Raw genomic sequence first — 24,195 nt, 5'->3', positions numbered from 1 at the left:
CTAGAAACCACCACCATTTCACCTCAAAAGTGACTGTGATGAAAAAATATACTCACAACCAAACCACGAGGTTGTGATACCTGTAAACAAAAGTTCTGACTGTAAATGCATGCTGAATTCGTCTACCAATGCCCTAAACCCAAAGAACCACCTCGTGGAGCTTCCTCTTACCTCGAGTCTTTTTAAGTAGGAAACCACCGCGTTTCCGTTTCAATTCAAAATGCCACCTACAACAAAAGTGTAACAATCCTTAGCTTCGTGCTTCAATTTTCAAATGTTACCTCCGCTATCCCCCACGGACGCCCGTTCTTACCTAAACGCTCAACACCAACTCCTAACTCCACTAAAAGTGCATGATGCAGTCATTATTTCTTGTACATGAAATGTAAAGTGATATTTCGTTGTTTTGAGCATTCGTAGGTTTTTGTAACTTGAATCTGATGAGAAAAAACAGGATATTATAATGAAATTGCTGATATGAGATATTCATATTTTCAGGCCCCTGAGGAAGAGTCCATCAAGGACTCGAAATGCATCGGGCTACATCAACTATACGTTGTCAAGAAAGTTTCTGTTGATACAGTGAAATTATGAAATGTTTTGTTTTTTGAATATATGTTTGAAGTTATTGAAAATGAACTGATGATTAAATATCATACTTTCAAAGAAGAATGGTGAATTTGGTTATGTGATAAATTTATATTTGAAAGAAGTGAAATGAAAATTAAAATGATGATATTTCTAGTGTGATTCACTAGCAGCAACAGTGCGCAGGGGTTGAGAGGTTCATCCACTCAAGTTAGGTTGGTAGTTTAGCAGGCACGGAAGCAGGACAAACGTGCCACCGCTGCAGCACGCATGTGCAAAAATAAGAGGATCAAAACTATATTTTCGTGAAAAGAAAGGAGTGCCTTCCCTTTTATTATCTCATTTTGTCACGTTGTCCAAACGGAAAGAGCACCCACTGAAATAAAAGATGTCGTTTGACCAAATATCAAGCCTCACAGACGAGAGAGCAAAAACTTTGGCATATACTGCCGAGCAAGCAACAGATATTTATTCTTTGATTCAAGAAGTAAAGACTTCGGATGCCCAGGGCAACACGATAGTACAACAATTGAAGCAACTACAATTTCTAGCCAAAAGAGAAGTTAGCCAAAAACTCCATGCATCGACCCTGGTACAGTACCACAAAGAAAAAAGGATCCCACGAGGATTACGAATGTCTATCAAACCAATGCTTTACAGGTTCCATTTGAACAAAGATTTTATGGAAAAATGGTATCGAATATTAAATAAGTGTTCACTAGATTTAATATTGCTACTGGTTGAGGAATTGGCTAGAGTCATTGCAGACTTGACCCGTGAAATTGATGAGATCAAACAAAACTTAGAAGGAAGGATGCAAAAGGAAGATTGGGATAAAACTTTAAATGACATTAACACCACGTTGGATAAGTACACCAAGGAAATTCAAGAAGGAAAACTAAGAAAATTCAAGAGGGACACGCTTGATTACAAGCTCAACGAAGTATACTCTTGGGCTGAAGTCTATGCCCAGAGGAGAGCCTATCAACCTAGGAAAAAACCAACCACCACTTCGGAGGAGAGCTTAGTTTCAGACACCGACTTAAGTGCTTCTAGACCGTCAGCACAAACACAAATTGGAGAGGCATCCGGCCCCAGTGAACAGATAGAACCAGATCAAACAGCAACCACATCAAAGCCATCTTCTTTTCCCCAGGCAGGGGATTTAACACAACCACCAGGAAAACCAAAACAAAAACCAGGAGAAGTCAGAGAAGGAGCAAGAACAAGGAGCACCAAGTACATTTAGTGATGAATATTTCCAAAACAGAGTTAACATCGGAAGAACTTCAAGTGTTGAATAGAGGACTGGGTTTTGTCCCGACCTATGACACAAACATCTTGGAATGTGAAATAGCATTGTTCAAATTTATGAGAGTGTTAAGACTCAGGCATTTCTTCACTAATGTGGTTCCCACACAAGAAGTCAAAGAACCTACCGAATTTATGGAATTCAAAGTTAAATCTAAATATCAATCACCAGTTTCACACAAAATCTTGGATGCATTTGAAAAAGCAGTGAGGAATGATTTAGAGAAATTGAGTTTTCACAGATCTAAAACGAAGAATCTATCAGTTCATGAAAGGAACATTTAAAAAAAACTCCAAATGAATGAGAATATCCACATTCAAAAGGCTGATAAAGGAGGAGCAATAATTGTGATGGACAAAGAATTTTATGTGGCAAAAGTTAACGAACATGTGTCTGACGAATCCACATACCTGGAATTGGATAAAAATCCCGTCTATGATCTGGAAGTAACCTTAAAAATTATCTTAGATAAAGCGTGTGAACTTGGTCATATCTCAATGGCTACGAAACAATTCCTTTCAGTACAACATCCCAGGCGACCCCGCCTTTACATGTTGCCCAAAGTTCATAAAGACAAAGTGAACCCTCCCATGAGGCCCATTGTCACAGGTTGTGGCACGATTTTTGAACCATTGGGGCAGTACATAGATACTTTTTTACAGCAATTTGTTCAAGAGTGGCCATCCTACACAAAAGATACCAATCATTTTTTGCAGAGATTAAAAGACATCACCATAACACAAGATTTACTACTATGTACTATAGATGTAAAATCTCTTTATACTTCGATACCTCACCAAGCAGGACTGGAGGCTGTGGAATGGGCGTTGTTGGGGCTAGAAACTATTAGAGCAGAAAAATCTTTCATTCTAGAATTGTTGCATTTCTGCTTATATCACAGCTATTTTCAATGGGACAAAAAAATTTTCTTGCAACAGAATGGAACATCAATGGGATTTGCGGGGGCCCCCGCATATGCCAATACGTACATGGCTAAATTTGAAGCAGACTACATTTACTCGGATAAAGAATGGCAGGATCACAGCTTGATATATCAAAGATTTATCGATGATATTTTTGTATTATGGTCAGGCAACAGAGAAATGTTGGAAGAAAAAATCTTGACTTTAAACACTCATGTAGATCAAATCAAGTTCACTCACACCATCAGTGACCAAGAAATAGCATTTTTGGATGTTTTACTGACATTAAAAAATGGAACATTACAAACTGAAGTGTTTCGGAAAGAGACCGATGTCAACAATTCTTTATTGTTTCAGAGTTTTCATCCTCAGAATTTAAAAATGAATTTGCCCTTGTCGCAATACATGAGAATAAAACGGATATGTTCAGAATCTGAGACTTTGGAAAAACATTTGGAAATACAAGAAGGAAAATATGCATCCAGAGGTTACCCGGAGAATGTACTAAAGCAAACCAAGGACAAGGTTGCCAGGTTCAGTAGGGAGAATCTCCTGGAAAAGAAACCAAAGAAGATTCTGGACAGACAGGTGTTTGTTTCAAAATACTCTACAAGCTCATCAAAAATAAAAAACATAATAACAAGACACTGGGAACTTTTGTTACACGAACCAGATTTTGGAGGCATTTTTCTGCAAAAACCGATGTTTGCATATAACAGATCGAAAAACCTAAAGGAGCTGTTGAAAACACCTATAATCAAAAAAAGACTAACCCATAAAGGGATGAAAAGATGCATGAATTGTGTGCACTGCCACAATGTGATTGTTGGGAATACTTTGCATCATCCCCAGACAGGAAAAACCATTGACTTACATCATGACAGTGATTGCAACTCCAAAAGTGTGATCTATTTCATCAAATGTCCATGCGGCAAATTGTATGTGGGGAAAACTGAAAGAAAATTAAAAACAAGAATATCCGAACACAAAAGTACTATCAGGAATGTTAATATCAAGAGTAATTTAGCTAAACACTGGTCAGAAAACAGGCACAACATCTCCCAGCTACAGTTTTCAGTTTTGGAGAAAACTGAATCACAAGAAGGAGTGGATCTCACTAGATGCCTCCTACAAAGAGAGATATTTTGGATCCGGTACCTAGGGACCCAGGAACCTAAAGGTTTAAATGAAAAGATAGACTATACATGCTTTCTGTAAGAAAGATACTGTAATGCTAGGCTAGATACATGTAGAGGTTTTGGCCAAGCCTCTCTTCAGCATGTGAACATTTGACTATATTTTCCATACATGTATATTTGAATGGTTGAAATGCACTAAATGTACTATATTCATACTGAAACATTCTCCATGCATTTTATTTATTTTTTGAGCACCTTATTATTTATATTTTCCGTTTATTTATTTTTTATTATTTATCATTTTGTCTTTGAGTAAAAGTGGTAGTCAGAGGAACTTATGGTTTTATCAGGGCGGTATTTAGTGATACCGTTCGGTTTTTGGCCGTTGAGTATACTTCCCCGAGTGCCGATGGCTTCGTTTCGTTAGACTTCACCAAAATGGCGCGCCCGAGCGTTCGGAATCAGTCCGTTTTCACTGTCTCCCGAGAGACAAACGTGTTGTAAACCTGGCGAGCCCGGTGTTGGGCTTGAAATCGGCAGGGAGTGGAGTTAGGAGTTGGTGTTGAGCGTTTAGGTAAGAACGGGCGTCCGTGGGGGATAGCGGAGGTAACATTTGAAAATTGAAGCACGAAGCTAAGGATTGTTACACTTTTGTTGTAGGTGGCATTTTGAATTGAAACGGAAACGCGGTGGTTTCCTACTTAAAAAGACTCGAGGTAAGAGGAAGCTCCACGAGGTGGTTCTTTGGGTTTAGGGCATTGGTAGACGAATTCAGCATGCATTTACAGTCAGAACTTTTGTTTACAGGTATCACAACCTCGTGGTTTGGTTGTGAGTATATTTTTTCATCACAGTCACTTTTGAGGTGAAATGGTGGTGGTTTCTAGATTTAAAAGGTTTAAAAGTGCATGATGCAGTCATTATTTCTTGTACATGAAATGTTAAGTGATATTTCGTTGTTTTGAGCATTCGTAGGTTTTTGTAACTTGAATCTGATGAGAAAAAACAGGATATTATAATGAAATTGCTGATATGAGATATTCATATTTTCAGGCCCCTGAGGAAGAGTCCATCAAGGACTCGAAATGCATCGGGCTACATCAACTATACGTTGTCAAGAAAGTTTCTGTTGATACAGTGAAATTATGAAATGTTTTGTTTTTTGAATATATGTTTGAAGTTATTGAAAATGAACTGATGATTAAATATCATACTTTCAAAGAAGAATGGTGAATTTGGTTATGTGATAAATTTATATTTGAAAGAAGTGAAATGAAAATTAAAATGATGATATTTCTAGTGTGATTCACTAGCAGCAACAGTGCGCAGGGGTTGAGAGGTTCATCCACTCAAGTTAGGTTGGTAGTTTAGCAGGCACGGAAGCAGGACAAACGTGCCACCGCTGCAGCACGCATGTGAAAAAATAAGAGGATCAAAACTATATTTTCGTGAAAAGAAAGGAGTGCCTTCCCTTTTATTATCTCATCTGGGCTCTTTCAGCACATGCTTCTGGCACCTGTTAGCTGGGTGGCCACTTTCTATTAATAATGGCCTTGTTAGGGCAATATCAGATTATTGTTTTTTGCAGTTTTATATAGGGCAAACTCAAACCGAAGGTATTGGAGCACTTTAAATGAGCACCAGGTACTCTACAAAAGGCGACATTCATTTTTCTTATTTTTTTATCAGCATGGGGAGCGTAAGTGATTTGCTCTGGATCACAGGATGTTGAGCTGACACCGGGACCCGAACCCGAACCTGCTGCCCCAGTTTCAAAGTTGGAAACTCTGGCCATTACGCCACATTGTAGGAGGTTCGGCGTGGAGCGTTCATTAGGCTTTGCAATAAGCTGCGCAACTCCAGAGAGGGAACCTTGGAGGCCCTCTTGTGGCTGGAGATCTCAGCCGGTCAAATCGGTAGCTCCTTCCGGCGTTACCTGCAGGATTCCTTACAACTTCTAGATATGGAAGAAATCTGGACCTCTAACCCATCGCAGGAGGTACTTAAAACCCACATCGAAAGAAACGTCCGCCTCTGGTCCTTCCATTCCGACAGAGCTCAACTGGCTCAACGTAAGCATGCCTGGTCAGTTATATCAGGATTTAAGCCAGGGCCCATGGGACAACATCTGTCATGCACATACTCATTGCAGTGGAAAAAAAGATTTTTGGCCCTTAGAATGGAGTGAGAGGCCATTTCTGTATCATCTGCCGGGCTGGCGACGTGCAAACCCAAACGTAACATGCAGAGGATGCGGGAGCAGCACAGAAACAATCGAGCATGTGGTATGCCTCTGTGTTGTAGCTCAAGATGACCGAAGGAAACTGTTAAAGGGCGAATGGAACAAACTAGGTATTCGCACACGCCGTCAGGCTATTCTTGCATCAATGAACCCGGAAAATCCACAGCTTAACATCAGGTTCACCAAGTTTGTTACAGCAACAGCAAAAAAAATTACAAACATCGAGGCTCTGCGAGCCACCAACGGTTAACCTAAATCCTATGCATTTCCGAAGAATAGCTGACCTGGCCTTGGCACATGTCCTAACCAGTCCTTCTCCTGGAAATTCCTTAAAACACTGTATGTGGGGGGCTCATCACATAAACAGACTGACACCCTTGGAACCTCACCACAAACCACGAACTATATCTTTAAAGTAAACTAAATGCTGCTCTTATAAGTAAATGTCTGTATTTGACCTGATTAGATAGAAAAACTATAACAGATAATTAAGGTTTTTAACTATCTTTATTAACAGGCTGTTAGGCTTTTAAATTGACTTTTTCGATTAATTATATTTTAAATCCTATTGTGATGGTATTAATGTAAACATTTTAAACTATTCATGACAAATGTTTTATAGTGCTCGCACGTTCTCTATTCTAATGATTTTTATTAATCGAAGAATAAAGTAATTTCATGTATGAGGTTCTCCTTATTAGAATAGTGCAAGCAACATCGAACCCAAGGAGCAACATGCAACCAAGGAAGAGGCTGGGTGATCCCCGTGGACCGTTGAAGAGCTGCGCAGAGAAGTCGCGTCTCTATTAACAAAGGGCCCTCGCCCTTCCCTGGCCTCAGTTTACAGCTGGCTTTGCCAGCGGCTCTTTCTTTTGGGCTCCAGGGCTGCGCCCTTCTCGTTGTCTGACTGGTTTGTATCATACCAAGAAATGGAATGAATGAATAATAATGTATTATTCACTTCTGGTGTAATAGAACAAATGCCGACCTACTTGGGGTCCAGCAACAGCCGTCAGAGTGTTTGTTCGGGGGTGGTGAAAACCTAGGCCTGGGGTCAGCCTTTGTTATGCACCAATGTACCCACGAACATAGCTGCCAGTCTCGTGAACATTGTGTGCCAGTGTGTGCCCTATGCAGTATCAGGCTTCCTTCCAAAATGCGTCGAATGGGCGGGGTCTTGTTCACCAAGACAGACCGGTTCTTTCACCTCCCGGTCCGTATGCGCAGGCGCAGAAGAAAGCTGCAAACTTACTTCTGTAATCACGCGGGCTACAGCACATTTGTGATCTGAGCACTGACTAAAACTCTCGGAGTTATAGACCGCAACCGCACCGCCGTGCTTTCGAGTTGTGCTTTCTGCAGCTCATGCATAAATAAACTGGCTTGTGCGCACACACAAATAGTCCTGTCACTCAAAACCAACGCCCTCTGTACTCATTAACCATGCAACTTTTCACACTGAGGAAGTGTGGTCACTCCCTACGTTGCAGTAAATACGATCTAGTTGATGCCAGTAATATGTGAGGCCCGGCCTGTTTAAATAGGTAACCTGCCATGGGCAGGCTTCCATTAGTGCAGCAGGTGCAGTTGTACCGGGACTCAGAGGCTTGAGGGGCCCACTGGAACCTGATTCTTGCTGTATTTTATAATTCAAACAGCAGCGGGGTGTGGTGTATCCCTTCCTTGCACTAGAGTCCATAACACACTGGCTAAGCTACTGTAACCTGTATGAATTTTAGCACAATACACAGCCCCCAGAGCAGCTCATTGGCGCCCTGGCATGTCTCATTTGACACTGAGCATAGTCACATCAGGGCCACAGGAAGTCCCCCGCCCCCACATGCCCAAACCCGCAAATGATACACAGACACCGTGTTAAGTTTGGGAAAAAATTGCTGCAGGTTTATTACATACAACATATGTAATGATGGTGGGTTAGCTTACGGGCGATCCAGGGCGGCCGCATTCTCGCCACCTGCCCGCCTGTTGAGCCAAACAGCACAGTGGCGAACCACCCAACTGCTGTACAATAAAATTACAACTACTGACACGCCCATTGCGGGGACATGACTAGGCAAACCCCCGGTTGCACAGGCCCACAACCGCCCGAAGGACTATAGGGGCGCCGACACGAATTCCTGCACCTCATATGAGGTTACAGGTTAGGCTCTGGCACCCCTATGTGCCCGCTGAAGTACATTGTTTGCACCTCTCTTCTTCCGGATCGCCCAGTAACTCCGCCACAGCCTGTGCGGTGGTACCCGCTGCCGCACAGGCCCCCCCACCATTGCTACCTTTTCTACCTGCAACCTTTGCTCATGAGTGCTTCTTTCAAGTCCAGCAGGAAGAGGTCTAAGCCTACGGGCGTGAGGTGAACACCATCATCCTCGAAATAACCCTTCACCTTGTCCTGAATCATATCATGTTTGATGAAGCCTAGACCTCTGCGCTGTGAGAACTTTTTCATGGCCGCATTGATCCGCCTCCTCGCTCTCTCAATTGCCTCACTGGACTTAGCACCCCGCCAGTTTCTCCTAGGCACTATTTCGGACCACCAGACCTCGCATTCCCGCAGAAGGCCACTGATGATGCCCAAGTCGGTCTTCATTTTGAGAAGTAGAGTGGATTTCCCCAAGTACGTAATGTCATTGCCACCCAGGTGGATTATCAAGTGATGGGGAGGAGGTCTACCCTGGGCAAGGGCCTCCCGCAGCCTAAAGAGTAAGCTATGCCAACGCATGCCCGGGAAACTCCACCACACACAGTCTATCCTCGTGAAGGTACTAGTCCACTGCCAGATGGCAGCCCATCGTGCCAATCTGTTGACCATAGAATGCCCCAAGACCCAAACACGTGAACCTGTCAAAGAAAGACGCAATATGTTCAAGGGTGTTTATTAAGTAAATCACAAGTAAAACAAAATGCCATCACAAAACACAGCAAACAAAGCACAAACTCAAAACATAATTGGAATCAAGGCCTAATGTAATGTCTATAGCAAGCTGATTCCCAGCGCCCAACAGACTACACCTGAACTGGCAACATACCAGCGCGGAAGGCCGATGTGGCCGCCCCTATACGGAAGGAATGGCTAGAAAACGTCTTCCCCTGTACCAACAGAGCAGCCCTGTCCAGGCAGGCCAGCATGATTTTGTCCATCTGGTATTTAGTCAAGGGGCTGAGGTCGGCATGTACAAAAAGGTAACCCGGCCCAGCAGGCCGCACAGCAAGGAAGGCCCTTAGGACTGCCACCGGGCAAAAACGGGGATCCCCAAGGGGGGAGAGTCTAATAACAGACCCTTTTCCAGCTTGATCTGTCTTAGACCGCCTCAGCGTAATGGACAACCCACTCACAAAAGCGATATCCTCCAGTCCCAGCGCATCCCCAGAGATATCTGTCTTAGAACGGGCCACCAGCTCACTACTCCTAAAGGCCCCAAAGAATGCTAGGACAAAGGCAGCAGAAAAGAGGGCCGCTTCATACTGCGAGTGCACGACTGCCTGCAACACTTGTAACATAGCCTGTAGCGATGGAAAATCAATGGGGGACCTGTCATCTGGGACCCTGGGATCCTCCCGAGCCCAACCCTTCAAAGCGGCCCTAATCACAAAAGATTTGGCAGGATCCTTCCCCCCACCCAATCTAGCCTCATGACTAATGGCCGCTAAGTGGCCGCAAACCCAGGAATGAGACTTTTTCTGCTTCTTGGCCCACACAATGAATGTCTGAACTCTACTCTCCATCGGCAAAGCCTGCAAGCCCAGGTCAGAGATAACTTTAATGAAAGTAGCACGTTGACTCGCATAGCGTTTCCTTGTACCCAGCGCTAAAGATTTCTCTCCTAGTTCTCTCAATTGCTGCTCCACTCCAAGATGTGCCAAAGCCCTGGTGCAAAGGGGGTCATCTCCTCTCTCGCCTGAGGGAAAGCTGCCCGGAAACGATCCAGCTGCAAACGAGAAAGAGCGTCAGCTGCGACATTAGTGACCCCTGCAATGTGTCTAGCTCTAAATTCAACATTGCAGCGCAGGCACCTGCTAGCCAGTTCCCGGAGTAGAGACAGCACTAACGGGCAGCTGGCAGATATACCATTGATTGCCTGCACGACCGCCATATTGTCCGACCAAAACAAAACCTTTCAGTTGGACAGAATCTCAGGCCACAGGTGTAGGGAAATCACAATGGGGAAGAGTTCCAGGACAGCAATGTTAGCAGTAATACCACGCTTGCGCCAAGAATTGGGCCATCCCTGCGCACACCACAGCTCTCCCAGAATGGCACTGAAGCCCTCACGGCCCGAGGCGTCCGTGAACATGTTCAACTCAGGACTCTCCACCCACGGGGACCTCCATATCACTGTGCCATTAAAATCAGACAAGAAGTCATCCCACATTTGCAAATCCTTCTTAAGTCCAGAGGTCAATCTAACAAAGTGATAATGTTTGTGGACCTTGGCAGTAGCCTTGGCTAAGCGTCTCGCAAAAACTCACCCCACAGGAATAACCCTAGCAGCAAAATTCAGCTTGCCTAGAAGACTCTGAATGACCCCCAGAGGTGCCTTATCCCTGCCTAGCAATGCATGAATGTCGTTCTTCAAGCCAACCACCTTTTCTGCCGGGAGACGAGACACTCCCTGGACCGTGTCGAGCTCGATCCCCAGGAAGGTCAGCACCTGAGCAGGGCCCTCGGTCTTACCTGGCGCCAGCGGCACGCCCAAGCGACTGGCTAGTTCAATGAAACAGTCCAGGCCCTCCTGACACTCCTGCGTGCCCTCCCTCCCAATAAAGAGGAAGTCGTCTAGGTAATGAGACACTGCTGCCACTTTGTATTCCTCTGTGAGGGCCCACTGCAGGAAGGTGCTGAAGGCTTCGAAGAAGGCACATGAGACATCGCAACCCATTGGCATACACTTATCAAAGTAGTACCCCCCATTCCACTTGAAACCCAACAGATGCTGGCTGTCAGGGTGTACAGGTAACAAACGGAAGGCTGCCTCAATGTCTGCCTTAGCCAGCCAGGCCCCCTCCCCTGCTCTCCTCACTAAGTCGATGGCCATGTCAAGGGAACAGTAAGAGACAGAGCAGGCCGCTTCTGGCAGCCAGGAGTTGACGGAGTTCCCCTCTGGGAAAGACAAGTTATGAATCAGCCTGTAAGCCCCAGGTTCTTTTTTGGGGACAACACCCAAAGGGGACACCACAAAGTCAGGAAGGGGGGGGGGGGGAAGGACCTGCCACCCTCCCCAAGGCTACCTCCTTGCTAATATTCTTGTCAACCACCTCCGGGAGCTCCCTGACAGATTTTTGGTTCTCAGCATCCCTGAAACCATCCAAGAAACCTAAGGTCAGGACATCCCTATCTTTCTCATTGGGATAAGCACGAAGGAGGGGCAACAGACTGGGTATGATGACTGGAGACGGGCCTTTAGACCTAAGGGGGTGAGGGTCCCCAGCGGGCAGCATAGGGGATGAACCCCCTGTTTGGGCAGGAGTGGAGAGCTGAATTGGCGGGGGGCGCATCAGGGGGGGGGGGGAAGGGGGAGATGTGTTCTTGGGGTCACTATTTGTCCTTATTGGCAGCGCTAGCAGAGGAAGACCGCTTCTCGCAGGAAGACTCAGGGTGGGAACCTCCGCATTTGCTGCAAACGTGGGAGAATCTACATGCTTTCCCCCAAGTGCAATTCCCTGCATTGTACATCCTGCAAGTGGAAGAAACATTCTTCTTGGCGTACTGCCTGTTAAAACTGCCCCCCCGCGCCCCCCTCGAAAGGACTGTCTGAAATTACTTTTCCTCTGGGTGAACTGCTTATCATTTTCTGTCTTCTTAACCTGGACAACACTGTTGGCACCACTCTCTACTTTTCCTCTACCCATGTGTACCATCCACAGTCTTACTTCAACCTGGTCCCACTCCAGTTCTGGACAGACAGACATTTTTTTGCGGAACTCACAATCATACAAGTACCACCCCATCCCCGTTGAGGCTTCAGCTTCATTGATTATGACACTGTTATACTGGAATAGCCCTTGCGCCTGATCTGGGAAACGCTCCGTGATTACCGCTGCCAGGATGGCAAATGCCTGACGCCAGTTTTTAATTGTCTTCTCAGGCCAGGATTGAAAGCGCGCCTTCTTCTCTTCATCCTTTGAACCCATTCTTCTTACATCCACCCCATCTGCCCCCAGCATGAGGAGGGAAAAAATGTCTATAAATTCTCTACGCCAGATGCCCTCCTTCGCTTCCTGCGGGACCTGCCAGGCTAGGGAACATTTGCCAGGAAAAAGAGGCGCCATAGTCATCAGAACTGTGGGCGCAGGAATGGCAACCTCAGCAGACGGGGGAACCACGGAACTGATAGCTGGCAGGGGGGGAGGAGCGGCCGATGAAATAACCTGAGGCAGGGCCGAGACCGCAGTGGGTGAGAGGGCCTCCTGAGACACACTCGGGGCCAGCGGCAAAACCTGGGGAAGAGGCGCTGAGGAAACAGACCTTTGAGCCGTGCTGACAGGCAGTGCAACTACACCCTTCAGGGGACAAGCATTATCCCCCCCTTGCACGGAAATTCCCCCCCACACTTGAACCACGTCCGCCTCCCCTGCGACAAGAAGTGGCGCCGCAACCAGCGGTGTTACAGTCTGAGAATGCATTAAATCAGGAGACTGCACCGGGGCAGCGCGCAGACCGGCTCTGATTTCCGACATGAACAAAGCCAGCGAGTCTGTAATCTTACCCAGATCTTCCCGGGTAGCAAATTCCACACTAGGCGCCGCCGGGCGAGGGGGCGAGGGAGGGCACACCCAGATCACCGCCGGGGGGGATGCCGGGGCGTGCACAATGACATTCCTGACCGGGTCCGCCGCCCTGGTCTTAGTGGGGGGTTCCGCGGGGAAGTCCTTCACTGTCGGCTTCCTAGTGCGCTTAGGCCTCACTGTGGCAGGGTCCTCTACCACTTCTATTTCAGTTATTTGTGGGGCGGGGGCCGGCCCGGGGGCTTTAGGGGGGTTGGCCAACAAAAGTTCACTGGCCCACGCCACCCCATTAGCCTTTATCATATCCAACAACGCTTTCATCTGTGTGTCCTGGGACGGTCCTAGACCCGAATCCTCAACCTGGGACGTCTGCGTAAAAAGCGAGGGGGACCCCTGACTCTCCATGGTGCCTTCAAATGTATCCTGAAAAAGAGATAACCATGAGCCACCATGTTCAACAACTTTTGCCAAAGAAAGCACGCACGTCCCACCCCATGGCTGGCCGTCCCCCACTCCCAACACCTTTGTCTCAGGACCTGTGGAGGGAAAAGAACCGATACTGCAACTGGGGTGGTTGACCGACCGCGACCAGCACCCCCCCCCCCCTAGTGCGGACCCACTCTTCACACGTACATACCTCTTCTACTATTCCCGTGAGAGCTAGCGAGATCCGAGACTATGGGGCGGCCCCGATGCTGCTCCTCGGCTGTGTGCAACCGCGTAAAACAAAAGAGAGTAAACCACTTGTCCTGAAACAAAATTCAACCGGCCGTAACCGGAACACAAAAGCCAACACAATGCCCATATTTGACGATCGGCGGCCCCTGTGCCCCAGACCGAGCAAGGCAGGAAGCGGGCATACCTGTGATGAAAACAAATTAGCGCCCAACTCTCCCGTTCGTACATACCTTGCGCTGGTACTGCTAGGGGGGGGTGCGGGGGGGCGAAGGTCAGATAATCCGCAAAGGCCTAGAAGCGGTAAGCGATTGCGCGACAGAGCTGAATCTGCAAAAACAAAGACGACAGGTTAACATGAGGCCAGCGCCAAATGCGTCAATGGCCATCGCTGCGCACACCATGGAGGGAAAAGAAACTCATCGCGCTGAGATTAAGTCAGTATGCAGCGCTACCAATGGGAGTAGTATATTCAGGAGCGGCTCCTAAAGAAAAAGACATAACGAAAATAAGTCACATACGCCACTACGACAGGAGGGGGGGGTGAGGACTACGATTGCACTGAACCTTGTGCACATCCATGGTGCCTACCTTTAAGGGGCACCAGCACCCCCCAGGCCCGGTCCCCTGCCACATGCTTGCCCCCCCCCCCCCAAGAAGGACACATCGCGCCGCACTTCCCCGGGAGCACGGAGGCCTCCGCCGCACACCCCGCACTCGGATCAGGCAAGGGCCGACCGGGCCGTCGGTTCGACAGAATGCGCGCAGTGGCCAGGTGGGAGGGGGGTTTGCGGTCGGGTTAGGTGGCAAAGAAGGACGTTTGCAAAGCACTGCGGACCAGGCGTGCATAACAATTTCCAGCTCCCACCACGCAGCCCCGCATTCACGAACAGCACAAAGCGAACAAAATATCACCTTGGTTAAACAGAAGCAGGGCACTAAAAGGCAATAACAGATTATGCGCAACAGCAGGTCTGGGAAAACACGCTTTAAGCGCTCGTCGGGTCCCGTGCCCACGTGGGCCGAACTCCGACACGCACCACGTTTCTCCATCTTCGTGCTTTTAAACATTCATGTTCATGGAAAGGCGCGAGCGCCCATACTTAAGTACACCACAGATCTGCAAGAAAAAGTGCGAGCGCACCAACGTGACAAACCACAGCTCTACAAGGAAGGCGCGCGCGCACATACTTTAAACAAAACCTCAGATCTGCAACGCATCAACCACAGAACTGCTAAATGGCCGCCCGATAATTTACCCGCCTAAGATGGCCGCCGGAAATGCCGAAGGGGGGGGGGGGCGTGCAATTGATGACAAACCATTTGTGGCTGCCGGTGCTAAGCAACGACCCAGAATTACGAGATCGGCACATGGCCCCCCCCTTCCGACCAGTTTGGGAGAAGAAGCGCCGCCTCTGTGCTAACAGATGGGCCTAGCCGAGGGGAACGAGGCTGGCCGTAAGGACCCAGGTACCGGGAAGTACGTCGTGGAAAAGCGGCATGGCACGGGACCAGCAGGACGCTCGGCTGCCGCGGCGGGGCCCGACAGGTACAGGCCGGACCCGCTAAAACCCACCCACCGGCAAGGAGGGAGGGGGCAACGACAGGGAGACCCAAGTGGGGAACCGGACGTCCCCCCCCACAGCAGCCCACGCTAGTGGGCCGCCTCGCCAGGCTCACACCTCCCGAGGAGGGAGCAGGCGGAAGAAAGGGGGGGGGATGGTTAGGCCCAAGGCCTCGCTCACCTCAATAGTCAAAAGAGTGTCCCGATAGCACACAACGGCGTCCGGGGCGGCAAAGAGGCTCTCCAACGGGGTACAGGAGCTTAAGTACCATGGAAGCCCCTCCCCGCCGCCCCGGACGAGTTTCCCGGCCAGCCGCCTCTTCCAACCAGTGAGGAGGATACGCTGGACATCCTGCTGGGGGCGGGACAGCCCTCCGCGACTAGGAGCCCGCCCTCTCAATGGCCACTGCGTGGCCTCGGGCAGGCGCATTGTCGCCATTTTAACCATCACTGATCACCCAACGGGCTGGTATTTTCACTGGTACACAAGGGCTTAAGCAAGCCACACTCCTTTTAGGTGTCATAATTAGATCCATACTATTACTAACACATTTCTGATGGACACTCAAATAGCACAAGAATAGTGATGGGCAATATAATCAGGCACAGGAATTAATACTGGCGGCATTCCTCGTGTTCAGTGGGACAAACTGTACTAGACACACATAGCAACTTGCGTGACACACATCTTTGCCTGGTGATCAATCAGTTTTAGTATCCAGCTTTCAGTGTCTTTATGCCTTATAGACACATACACGAGTCTCTGCTGTGGAGGCATGTTGCTCCTGGACTCAGTACCATGCCTTGAAGTATTGGACTTTTTCATTAGTTCCCCTTCAGGGCTAGCTGCTCTAAAACTCAAGACCTTTTAGCTTATACATTAGAAATGTGTCCCACAACATGCACCAGAAGGACACATGTTTTCTAAAACCTTCTTGAGGGCAAGATTCCTGTGGCCTTGTACTGCTGCCCCGAGAGGTCCCATCCACAGAGGCCAGGCTCGCCCTCAGGGTTCATTGTGAGGCTGGCATGGAAATGTGTTCCAGGGATGATTTCTGTTCCCAGTCTGAGTGGCAAAGAACGAGGCCCAACAAGTTCTTTGTCAAGAAGATGCTTATTCAAAATAGATCACGGTAAAACAAGGAGCAACAGGTACAGGGGCCCTCGCCCAGCTGACTACAGTAGAGCCTAAAGCCAAACGCACGCACACCACAATTCACACTCAATCTCCCCACATGGTGCAAGATATAATAACTTGCATCAACAATCCAACGGCATTGTAAATACCATAGTCAAGCCCATGGGTACTTGCAAACATCTGTCCAGGGGTCACAATGTACAGTCTGTGGTGTGACTGATGCCAGCAGGGTGGCGCTTGGGGTCTGAGTGGGTCAGGATTTTTGTAAGTAGGTCTAAAAAATGGTAAATAAACGGGCAAGCATTTATTTGCAGGTTAGCAAATGCATGCCCGTTTATTTAACGTTTGTTTTCTGAATATTAAAGCTCAGCAACTAGATAGCCACTAGTACTGCTGTTTACCAGGGGATCCACATATAAAGGTCAAGAGGGCCGGAAGTAGCCCCCGGCCGTACTTTGAGTATCACTGGTCTAGCCCTTTCAATAGATTACACAGAGAAGCACTCCCTGATATTAGAAAGAGCCATTATCGCACCCCTTCCCCTCTATCACACACTGTTCGAACTTCACACACAACAAGAATCGCTGGGCCAATGTGGGTAAGAGTGGTGGGCCGGTGGGGCCAGGCGGGGGAGGGGATTTCGACAGCCGATGACAAGTAAAAATTAATTTTGAATTTAACCCCATGGCTGCTGGCGATGGCCAACGGCCGTCGCGTGCACTACCTATGGAGTGCTGCGCACGTCCGTTGGCCGGCGCGGCCCCTCCTGCGCAGTAGAACAATCCGCACTAGCGCGGAACGTTTGGCGCAGTTAAGGTGTTAACTTTTTCTCCTTGTCGTCGTCTGTCAACCCCCCCCCCCCCCCCCAAACCCAGCTGCACCGCTCTTACCTGCACAGGACGCGACTGAACAAGAATAAACCCATTCTTTACCATCACTAACAATCAGCAACAACTGCCACTCCAGAAAGTTCTGCTGTTTGAAGATGTTTGCTTAGGTTTGAATCCTATAGTGACATAATTCACTGGCCTTTTAATATGAATCGCTTACCTATGAATCTATGATTGCTTCTCCATAAAGCAACTATTGTTCGGCACTGACCTCCTTCCTTTATCATTCATTGCCACCACACCCACCTCCTACCTGAAAAGGAGGTTAGGAAAAGTTGCACAACGCTTCAATACCCCAAACTGCTGGGTGATAATTCCTCCCCGCATATGGGATAACTTCTTTGTGCTCTTCCTTCTTTCAGAAGAAACTATTTAAAGAAAATTCTGCTTTCTAAGGCTTTCGACCACACCTCACTTTCATAATAATTCTTTTCTGCAGTTCAAAACCAAAAAAGGTATACATACTAAAAAATAACAGTGTTACACAGTACACATTGAGCATAGAAAAAATTGCAACTACCCGAGGCAAAACTGTGACTAATCTTATAGACCATGTGCAACTGTGCAAAAACTCAAATATACAACAGCATTCAAAACAGTATTATTTATTAAAAACTAACATCTATATATCAAAAGTTGTATCAACATTAAGATACGAGACATAGACAAAACTAAGATTCCATAAAAATACATATATTTATTTATATATCTGACTTTTATATAACAAATCGTGGAGTATCAAATGCACATATTTTTTAATTTATACAACAAACGTAAAACAAGATAGGTGTCCTTTGAGTTTGTCAATGAGTTTCGGTGGAATAAGTTGTTTCAAACCACCTTCCTCAGGACTTAATTTTCTTTTTTTAATCTTCAATTTTAAATCTCATTTGCATTTCCAATTATACAAACAGAAAATGAACAAAAATATTTGCTGAAAAACAAACATAAACATATAACATGATTACAGTTTTTTGCATAGAAAGCACATAGTCACAGCCCAAATTGCTAAAAAATACCGCCCTGTGGACCGTCAAAATATACAATGAAATTGAAGGATCTGGGGAAACATAATGCCCATCTCTAATGTGAGGCAACAATAGTTTAACCAATCCAGGCTCTATGAAACTCAACCCAGAAGATCTACCGATCTGAAAATACACATCCTACATCAATGTCCATTGTGTCTTTTGACAAGCTAAAACCACCCTTTTCTCTAATGTATCTAATCCATAATTCTTCCTCATAATATAGATGGTACTAAATGACTCATTTTAAAGATGTTAGGTCCTCCATTAACAGTAAGTAAACAGATTGTGCTGCATAGACATAAAACACCTATTCTTGTTAAGAATATCACTCACCAATCAGTATGCGTTAGGCTATCACTTCAACACTGAAAAATATATAAATGTACTACTTGGTTAAAAGTCACAATCAGTTATTGCTATCATCCAATTTATAAAGAAAATGAATTCATAAGACATCTCTCTGTTAAAAGTATAGTTGGGTGATTCACGTTTTTCACGCCAAGCAAACCACAGGGAGAAGCCCTTTTTAAACAGAAAATCTATAAAGACAAAAAAATTAAAGTAATCAGTAAAGGTATCTTGGTATTAATCTCTACACTGGGGACTGGGAGCAGATAAAGGTCCAGTACACATGCTCCAAAAACAATGTGACACTAATGTATGGAGGTACTGTTTCTATAGTGGAAAGAAAGAAGAAGAGGAAGGAAAGGTGGGTTTATCTAAGAGGATCCTTAGATTATTTCTTAATGCCCTCACACATCCAAAATGATGTCATGCTTCATCATAGGGTTTGCTCCTCATCGGGCAGGCACTGCAAACCCCTTTGGGCCCAGCAAAGGTTCTCTTAGTCAGAGGTCTTTTTATTTTTAGCTGAAATGAAGTTTGCGTGTGTGGACAGTCGGAAAAGTAATAGCAACCACAATCTTTGAGTTGTGAATGGGGGCATCTTGTGGCCCTAAATGAAATGCTGTGTCATATGGAAGTACGCATCTACCATGAATAATGACAACTGGTTTGCCTAACATCTCTCTACATTTCTTGTTTTATTTAGGTTGGACAATAATTTTTATCGAGGTAGTTTCCTATAGGGAGTACCTGACACTACACATTATTTTCTAGGTGTGGGGTAAGGATTTGTTCTAGGTTCCGAGGAAGCACCGAAGATCCGGCTGAACCATTAGGTGCGAAACATGTTGACTTGACCGCACCCACTCATTCAGGCTAACTGGGGCCATTTGAGACCTCATAATCGCCTCCCATTATTCGTTTTAACCCTGCCAAGGGAACATCCACATTAAAACATAATTTGGTATTCTTTAGACAATTTTAGCTTCACTTCATCTTACTTCAAACACTCACTCCACCCCACACATTCTATGCCCTCACACATGCATACTTCATTACGGCTAAAAATAAAAAGATTTCCGACAAAGAGACCCATCTTGGGGCTCACAGTGCAGGCACGACAAGGAGCACGCCCTATGATGAAGAATGACATTCTTTTGGATATGTGAGGGCACCAAGAAATAATCTGAAGATTCCCCTTGGATACATCCACCACTCCTTCCTCTTTCTTTCCACTATCGAAGCAGTACGTCCATACATTAGTGTCACTTTAATCTCTACACCATATCATATTAATATCTCTACACAACTCACTTCTCGCCTGTGTGTTCAGAATTCTCCTTCCTTTAAGACCGCACTGTGACATTCCACATAAATATGGAACACTACCCGGTAATGGAACTCACCTGAAACATATCGCCATCATGAAAAGGATATAAATCATGGACCTCCATATAACTTGGAACATTCCCTACTCCATCATAGAAGGGGCTGGACTTAAAACTGAAGCAGCCATGTTGCAATTAAAAAACCGAAAACAATTAATCGCCATCTTGGACTAGTCCTTTGTAGAATAGCTCACGCTCCTAACGGTGGCAAAGCACATCTATATGCCTAAAATTGTCTCATGTAATGAACTCCCTCAAAGAAGAAAATACCAATTAAACCCAATATGTTATCCATGCTATCCAAATGTCAAATATAATTCTAGAAATTGTATTTATAAAAAGTATATATAAAAAATGTACTGCTGACAAGGACATCCAAAAATAGCTAAAACGCACTAAAATAGCTAAAAAACGCATGTCCTTCGTATAATTGATAAATAGGTAAAATGGTTGTAACCGCTTAGCTCCAAAATGGCCCAATAATATGCTTCCATTCTTCGCTATTTTTCAATCCAAATTTACATCTTTGAAGTAGAACATGAAAAATTGATCTCAACATTTTTTTTCATGTTATGTCACACCCCTCAGGGACAGCAATGTTTTTTCTAAAACAAACCACTTAACTTTGTTCTCATTGTGGTTCATTTTTACAAATTCCTCAACAAGGGGAGCACCTTGTGTTCTTTTTAGGTCTCGCGCCTAGCGTTGCAGTTCGCAGCACTGTTCGCACAGCGAGAGTTCTCTTGCAGTTAGTTTGAAAACTGACCTAGGAATCGCACAAGCTCATGCATGTGCTTCTCCTTTTGGTCCACGCTATTGGCCTTTGCGTGCATCTTTTTTAACAAAGACAGCACGCAATTGGCCAAAGGTGGGCGTATTGCTCCGCCCATGGCCTATTGGTGTCGGTTACCCGCACCGCCGCCATGTGGTTTCTATTATCGTGCCCAGACAATTGAATGGCTCACTGTGGCGCATGCGCACGCACCACTCGCGTGCTTGTTCTTTTTTGGATCCATTTCACAGGGCAGCAACTCTGCCACTCCAAGTCCCCGTAAAAACTGACCTATCGCAGCTTATCAGTCATGGGAAACTTTGCAGATATGAGTATGTGTGTGACTGAAAAGTGTGTTTGTGAGACCATTGTGATATGTCATGTAAGCATATAAATAACTATTTTACTGTGATTTTTTTATTCTGTATTGGGAAAAAATACCAAATGCTGCATTGTGTGACTTTAACAGCAGCAATTCAGTTGTTACAGCATGTGTTTTTCATAGATGGTTGTAGTTCAAAACAATTTTAGAATCCTGTTAAAGAATAATAGTATAGAAAAAGTGAACATTCACTGTGTACATGTGAGCATCAAACTCCACTGCCTGACCTAATAAGAGAATGCTGCGCATCCTCACATCATCCTTTTAGTATATCCAGGTGGTTGTTGTGTCTTTTATTTTTAAAACATAAATGTGGTGCGCTCATCAGCTACCTACAATAACCGGAAAAGCCCAATCATATCTTGCATCGAGGTATATTAAAATCATATCTTGCATCGAGGTATATTAATTTGCTTAGATGTCTCTCGTTTTCAACCGGTTGTCCGAAGTCCGGAAGTGAGAAGCAAACATCGTCTAAATCACTTGAAATCTCATTGCCCTAGCAATCCGGAAGTGTCGAACCATTTTTCTCTGAAAAAGTGTGTAGTCGTTGTGCCGTAAATCGGAATGTGTGACGCGCTATTCAGGCGCCCGGCGACTTTCCTCTCTGTCTCTGGGCTACCGAAGTGCTCTATACGCGGTAAGGAACAGGGCAACAATTCAGGGAATGGGACATTAAGGAATAACGGACCGGAGAAACCGTGACCATAGTGTGAGGGTATGAGCGACCTTTCCCTGAACAGATGTGGGGTACGAAAGGAAAACATTAGAGGCCTCATCCTTTCCCAGCTATAGCTCTTTTTCCAGAGGGGGATGAGCTGGGGGCTTTAGCGAGAAAAGAATCGAGAGTTGTTTCAGCCTATGGAGCAGAGTAGACCGTTCTCACTCGCCATAATTTAAACCTTTACGGGACGCCTCAGAGGCACACTGGTGCAACGTGCAAGGTATAGTAGTTTGTAGCTCATCATAGGTACTGCAAAACTCCGTTTTCCATCAGTCACTGGTTGAAACAGAGAAATGAGGCTCTTTGCCCACTTCCAAGTGATTATTAATTAATAACGTTTCTTTTTTTTAAAGCGTTGTATTTTTTCCCATGCCATTGGCCGAGGGGAGATTTTGAAGAAAACCTTTATGTTTAATGGAGGACTGTGGCAGCGTAGGTGTAACCTGAGTGAAAATGTGCAACTGGGCTTCAACCAGTAGCTCGTGAGCTCCTGATACCTCTCTATCTACCTGCCAGTAGCTCGCCTGTGTGCATCCTACCCTTCTAAATTGTAACCTTTTGCTTGGATGAATGAACGTTTGTATGACAAAATTGTGTTCTAAGACATAAATGTGTGAATTTTCAGAACTCATCAGCTGACTGTTGAAGAAAAGTGGCTGAATTTTCAAACTATAGTTTAAACCGATTTTTTAGTGATAAATTTGTGGGGAGACGTATTACTAATATGATTGCTTTTGTGTCATGGTCATTGGTGCTGTGGCTAGCATGTATTACCTACATATAAGCAAAACAAATTGACAAAGCTGTTTTTACATTACTGCTGGCAACCTTCTTGCGGTACTGAAGTGATTCCTGCTGGTAATCTTGAATATGGTGGGCACTAATACATCCTTGTCTGATTTGGTCTCTGTTAAAGCACTAATAATAATAGTAGAATGCAGTGATTTTCATTGCACGGAAGTAGCTCTTATTACACAAAAGGTTGGAGATCTCGGTGTAAATGGTGATGGGTCTACTGAAGCTGCAAAACAATCATTTGCACTGATTGGTGTATTTTATTGATGTAGTACACACTAAGCTGTTTATTCTGTTATGTATTTGTAGTGCCAGCGCCTGCCTTTCTCGGACCGTTTACGCCCCTAGCTTAGCTAGATACCTGTTGATTGGTTTACTGGTTGGGCAAAATACATGCTGTTATTCTTATTTTTATGGTCGAGGTTGTGAGAGTGATAGAGCGGGCTGCAGAAAATATTTTATTCTGGCCTGTGGATTCAATTCCCTATAACATTAACTGATTAATTAATGCACTGTTGCATGATTTATTTTACTAATTCAACCTAGATTAAGTTTGCACCACACATGAACACGCGGGAAACTAATTATATGTGCTTATGTGCATTTGCAAGTCTGTTTTTGTAACACATTATTAATATTGTCCTGTTTATTATGTCTGTCCTATTGTCTTTGTCACCATTAACATGCAGCTGATCATTCATGGCATGTGCTTTTATATGTGCTTATATGTGAGTCTTATGTTGTGTATTGTCTGTCTGTGTGTCATTTAATTATCTTTTTATTCTTTCAGAAACATAAAGCTGGACTACATGAAGAATGGTGGTTATTTTATGTGCTGCTTTAAATGTTTGCTTCTGCTAAATGTTTTTTATTAGTGGGTTAATTAATAATTAATAAGGGACTGGGTGGTTCACAAGGGTTTGCTTTACTTGAATTAATCACTCTTTTGTGTTTGTTTAAATAATAGCTCAAGTGTGAGCTGAGGCCTAGTTCTTGCTTGGAGAAAGTTGGTCGGCCTGAATTGAGCAGAAGCTGAGCCAAGCTGCACGGTGAAAGAAAAAAAAACATTGCAAGAGGTCAATGAACTTGCTTCTCTGGCTCAGAACTTTATTAAAGAAAAGACTTTTAAATGGAGTTTATTCCATGGACTGCTCTGGCTGATCCTATTCAAGGTCGAGGAAGTGACAAGCGTGAATCTGCCGAGCTCTGGTGGAAGTGGATTGGCAACTTTTTGTTGCAAATGCCTCGGAAGTCGTTGTCACTTTGAATGGACAATGGCACAGTGACGCGCATATTCTCTGGACTAGTAGCTGAGGTGGTGTGATGACCATAAACCAATCACAGTGCTGAACTTTACTAAATAATAACATTTAGTCAGATTTGAGAGCGAAAAATGATATAAAATTGGCTCTCTTGTGGGGTTGGGAACGTTCTTTTCCAGAGGGGCGAAGCGCTGTCGGATTGCCTTGGGAGAGTGTAAGCATGCAACTGTTTATTATTTGTTTCCCTTTCAGGCTTGAGAATTAACTTGGAGAAAAAAGCT

The 24,195-nt window shown here is 45.3% G+C and overlaps 1 protein-coding gene across 1 annotated transcript in view; it reads left to right on the top strand.

Annotated features, from left to right (window-relative positions):
- Positions 1-2,889: 2,889 nt before the first annotated feature.
- The window catches only part of LOC147710469 (uncharacterized), a 31,440-nt gene continuing 10,134 nt past the window's right edge, over positions 2,890-24,195 (top strand). Inside the window, exons 1-2 of the mRNA XM_086919358.1 lie at positions 2,890-3,411; positions 24,027-24,128. Coding sequence (XP_086775484.1) covers positions 2,890-3,411; positions 24,027-24,128 — 624 coding nt within the window. The remainder of the gene's footprint in view (positions 3,412-24,026; positions 24,129-24,195) is intronic.

This window comes from Lissotriton vulgaris, chromosome 5 (genome assembly GCF_964263255.1).
Source record: "Lissotriton vulgaris chromosome 5, aLisVul1.2, whole genome shotgun sequence".
Lineage (NCBI taxonomy): Eukaryota > Metazoa > Chordata > Amphibia > Caudata > Salamandridae > Lissotriton > Lissotriton vulgaris.
The sequence above is the reverse complement of the archived record's forward strand: the minus strand, read 5'-3'. Positions and strand labels throughout refer to the sequence as shown.